This window comes from Lipotes vexillifer, unplaced genomic scaffold, assembly GCF_000442215.2.
Source record: "Lipotes vexillifer unplaced genomic scaffold, Lipotes_vexillifer_v1.1 scaffold479, whole genome shotgun sequence".
NCBI classification, from domain to species: Eukaryota; Metazoa; Chordata; class Mammalia; order Artiodactyla; family Lipotidae; genus Lipotes; species Lipotes vexillifer.
The window spans coordinates 419,082-423,640 of record NW_006796443.1 but is presented as its reverse complement, the minus strand read 5'-3'; the positions used below and the strand labels follow the sequence as shown (position 1 = coordinate 423,640).

Below are 4,559 nucleotides of genomic sequence, written 5' to 3'. Positions count from 1 at the left end.
GGGGCTTCCCTGGTGGCGCAGTGGTTGAGAGTCCGCCTGCCGATGCAGAGATCATGGGTTCGTGCCCCCGTCCGGGAAGATCCCACATGCCGTGGAGCGGCTGGGCCCGTGAGCCGTGGCCGCTGAGCCTGCGCGTCCAGAGCCTGTGCTCCACAACGGGAGAGGCCACAACAGTGAGAGGCCCGTGTACCGCCACAAAAAAAAAAAAAGAACCACTTCTAGGGGTTCTGCTTTAGGGGAAGCGGGAGCAGAGCCCACCAATCTGTTTTCACTTTGCACCTCAGGCATCCTCACCATCAGCCAATTTGGGGAAACCTGTTTTCTTTGGCTGAGCCAGGGCTTTCTGCAGGTAAAGCTCAGAAAGCAGGCTCTGTTCTGCCCCTGTGCTCTCTGAGCAGCCACTATTCACTTGAACTAATTTTGGCTGTCCAAGGGCACATGGCAGACAACGCGCATGTGAGTTTCTGCTGGCATGAGTGTCCTTCCTTCACTCATGAGACAAGAGGCTCTTTTTTTTTTTTAAGCATTGCACATAAGCGTTTTACTACTCAAGCAATCCTAAATTTAAGAAACTGTTTGCAAATTCTTAGCGGGTCTTAAGGAAACAAGATCACAACACTAGAACTGTGACTTTTATCCTAATTTCACTTTTCTCTACCACCCTTCGCCACCTCCCCGCCAGCAAAAGCTCCCTAACGAGGCATCCTTTGTAATGTAGCTGCAGCCCGGCTTTCATAAGCAGTACACTATCTGCATGGGGCAGCAATGGAGGTTTGTGCCCTCCTGAAGTGCCTTGGGTTGGGGGGGTGGTAAAAAGTCGGAAGTTATTTCCAAAGTACTGGGCCCTGGGCTCAGAAAGTGGCTCAGTTGGTGGAGCAGTAATCACATTATCTGCTCTAAACTGATGGAGCTGTTAGCACCTAAGGCTATTTCTGTCCAAGCACAAAGAAAGTTTATTATGTGCCAATAGTCTACTCAATATGGTACCTTTTACAGCCAAGGAGATTTGCTAATGAGTTTCTAATAAAGCTTGGGTTCATAAGATAATTACATCATGTTTGGGACAATGTCTTGAAAAATCAGGCTGAGAATAAAGGCCCCAAGCAATGATCTCTTCCTCTCATCCTACGGGGTAGGGTTGTCAGTTATCTCATATTGGTGGGAGTTTCCCATATTTCAATGCCTTGTTCCATTTACTATAATGTGGATGAAGCATGGCCTCAATATTTGAGCCCAGTCGCTTGTCCCCTGATTATTAGCACTCCAAGGCTTCAGAGTTCTCTAGCTGCTTTCCAGTAAACCTGTCCTAAGGGGATTTACGCATATGAAAGGCATAGGAGGTAAATTACTGCTGGCTCTCCTGTATAAACCAATATAGAGCAGCAGAGGCATAGATAATCCCCAAAGAGTGGGTAGTCCATTTGGTTGGGGATGTCTTTCTGTTTGACAGAGACTTGATTATGTTTTGTTTGGGCCATTTACATTTGTATTCAGGGAAAGCAGACCTGTGCCTGTGCTATGCATAGATGGTGCCAAATTTACTCTATTTAGTATTTTGTGATTTGTTTTTCAGACTTAAGTAATATGGATCAGCATGGAATATTTTGGGAGTTAAAAAAAAAAACCTACCACGATTTTCTTCATTTTCCTGCCTCTATAAGAGACAGGGATAACTTTGATTGTTGGCAATAAAATGTGATTCACTATTCCTCTGTATTTTTTGAATTTAATCCTGCTCTCTTGAACCAGACAACCAACCATCTTGCAGTAAAGTACAAGTTATGATAAAAGGAGGTCCTGCTCATTCAGGGTGATCTTTCAATCTCTCTTTCTAGAAGCTTGTCAGTTAGCTGTGTTTGCCTTGAATAATTAAATGCTAAATGGTGTTCATTTTAATACATATCAGGACCAAAATCTTTACCCGCTCCCCCCCAAAAAGCAAAGCTATTTTTGTACCCAAAGGACCTATACCACTGAAGTTTTGTCATCTAAAAGACAGCATTTACATTCGAAGATGGTACAATTTCCCAAGGGATGACAATCTAAACCCTGCTATTAATGGAGATGGAGATACTGACATTGTTCTCATGTTCAGATATGCTGCTTTCAAATGTGAGCATCTGGCCCAGCTTCTATATTTAAAATATACAAATAGATTAAGGCACTTTTCAAATATACACAAAATACTGCGCAATTCTGATCTTACAAATCGATGCCTGTAAATTTGATATAGTCTCTAAAACAGACTCAGTGCTAAATGGCATGCTTATCTACGTTAGGCATTTGAGTTAAAAATACAAATTATGCAGTGGCTGCAGAGGATGTGATGTGTAAAATGGCTGAATTGCTTTCAGCACCATTTTCCGTAAGTACTGGGATTCATTCATGCTTTGAATTTCATGGTGGGAGAGAAACGGGAAACAGCAGTCACAGGTCCTCTGAGGGTAGTGATTAAGAAACAGCCCTTTGTGTTCACCCTGGAGATGGAATTCTTTTCCATTAATTGAAATACTTATACCAAGCCTGGCAATGGTCATCGAGATAAAATGCCTCCCTTTACGTAGGTGAACAAAATTCAGAGTATGTAACAAAAACATAGGTATTTTGCTTAGTTGGGTCAGAAACACTTTTTATATTCCTTGAGAGCCAACTGAGCTTTAAAATAAATAGGTGCATACAAAGAAAGTAGGACAGCAGTTAGTAAAACATTTACCATTAAATCACATGAGATCAGGCCAGAAGTGATTTTTAAAGACATTTGCCATCTTTAAGGAAGTTAGATCTTTTTTTTTCCCCCCTTACTGCCTGAGAGAAGGGGGCATTAAAAGATGGGGAGAGAGAGAGGGAGAGAGGGAGAGAGAGAGAGAGAGAGAGAGAGAGAGAGAGAGAGAGAGAGAGAGAAGACAGAAGGGAGAGGGAGGGAGGGAGAGAGAGAGACAGCGCTACTGAGAGGTCAAATTTGTCCCCTTATTGGGTCTGAATGTCCCTCCACCGTCTTTGTCCCAGGTTCTTAAATTCACAGCCTTTCTCAGCTGGGAGAGGGCTTAGTTCCATTTCTTTCCTAAGGATGAGTAAAGCGAGGCCAGAGGGGATGTGCCTTACCCATGGTCACTCAACTGCTTAGCGGAGACGCCAGGCTGGGATGGGCCAAAAAGAACTTTCTTGAAACCGTCCACTGCTTTTCCCCTCTACTCTGTCTTTAACATCTTCCCGTAAAGCCCTGACTGGCTTTTCTGCAAAGTTGCCCGTGAGTGGGAAGCCGCATCGTGGAGTTGGTTGGAAGAAGGGGGAAGGTACCCGGGAGGCCCCGAGGGGAAAGCATCAGCTGGGGCGAGGGGGCCGCTCTGGCGCCACCTAGGAGGGGACACGCGAGTGACAGAGAGGACCCCGCCATCCCGCGCCCCCCCAGGCCCCGCGCCCCTCCCGGCCTCGCGCACCCTGACTCGTGCCCGCAAGCCGGCAGCCGCCCTCCGGACTTACGTGATTGTCGCTCCCCTTCCAGAAGTAGAAGGCCCCGATGGCCCCGAAGAGCAGCAGCGCCGCCCCCGAAATGAGGACCACGGCTCCGACCTGGAGCAACCGCGCGGGGCTGGTGGGCTTCACGGTCACCGTGGCGTACGCCTGCGGGCCGGCGGGAAAGGGACGGTCATGTCCGCGCGCAGCGACCCGGCGCATCGGGGGTGTCGGAGAGCTCGCCCCGGGCTCCTCCGGGCGCCCCCTTTCGCCGCGCTTGCGTCCGCGGGTCCCTGGTGCTCGGGAGCGGATGTGCGCTGAGCAAACTTCGCGGTGCAGGGCCATCGCCCCGCGGGTCTCTCTCCGCCTGCCACCCGACGCCCCCTCTTTCCTCCCTATCCACCCTCCCCTTCACACCAGACTGGGGATGCCAGGCCCCTTGCATACGCACACACGTGGGGCGCCACCCCAAGCCCACGTTTGGGCGCCCACATTTGTTCCCAGCTCCTCAATTCGGTGACACAAATCGCTGACCCGGGACAGGGGATACGGGCTCCGCGTGTCTGGGGCTCCCAGGCGGTACTCACCGGGGGGCTACAAAACTCAACCTCGTCGGGTCCCACCAGGGCGATGGGCACTTTGTCTGAGTTCTCCGTCATGGCTGCGGTCACAGGAGCGGGACACTGGGCGGCTCCGCGCGCGCCCTGGGCTCTGTCCTGCTGCCCCGACGTGCCGGGCACTTCAACGCGGCGCGCGCGCGCGCCCGCACCGTGCCCCGTCCCTCCTGGGCCAGCCCAGCGCTCGCCACCCCTCCCGGCGCCTCACCTTTCTCCTCCCTTCCTTCTCCCGCCTGGAGCAGCAGTGAGCTCATCCGGCCTTCCAGATGCCCCTGTTCTCGCTCTCTCACGTCTACTGCCCCCACCACTCCGTCCCTGCACCCCCTGCCCCAAACATCCTGGTAAACCTGAGTGTGTCATGGTGGGTGGGGCTGAGTGAGTAGACTAGGGATGCTGACCCCAAGAAATGCTAAATCGCTGGCCCTCTTTCCACCATCCAAGGATGTCTTAGGCTCTGCCGTGACGCTTGGCTGGAGGCCCATTTCCTGC

The 4,559-nt window shown here is 50.8% G+C and overlaps 1 protein-coding gene across 2 annotated transcripts in view; it reads right to left on the bottom strand.

Annotated features, from left to right (window-relative positions):
• Positions 1 to 4,221, bottom strand: part of CNMD (chondromodulin) — a 28,877-nt gene extending 24,656 nt beyond the window's left edge. For both annotated transcript variants that reach the window (XM_007468597.1, XM_007468598.1), the window contains exons 1-2: positions 4,041 to 4,221; positions 3,481 to 3,621 (exon numbers count right to left, since the gene is read on the bottom strand). In XM_007468597.1, the coding sequence (XP_007468659.1) occupies positions 3,481 to 3,621; positions 4,041 to 4,112 (213 nt within the window). In that variant the 5' untranslated portion in view covers positions 4,113 to 4,221. The remainder of the gene's footprint in view (positions 1 to 3,480; positions 3,622 to 4,040) is intronic.
• Between the last annotated feature and the right edge of the window lie 338 nt (positions 4,222 to 4,559).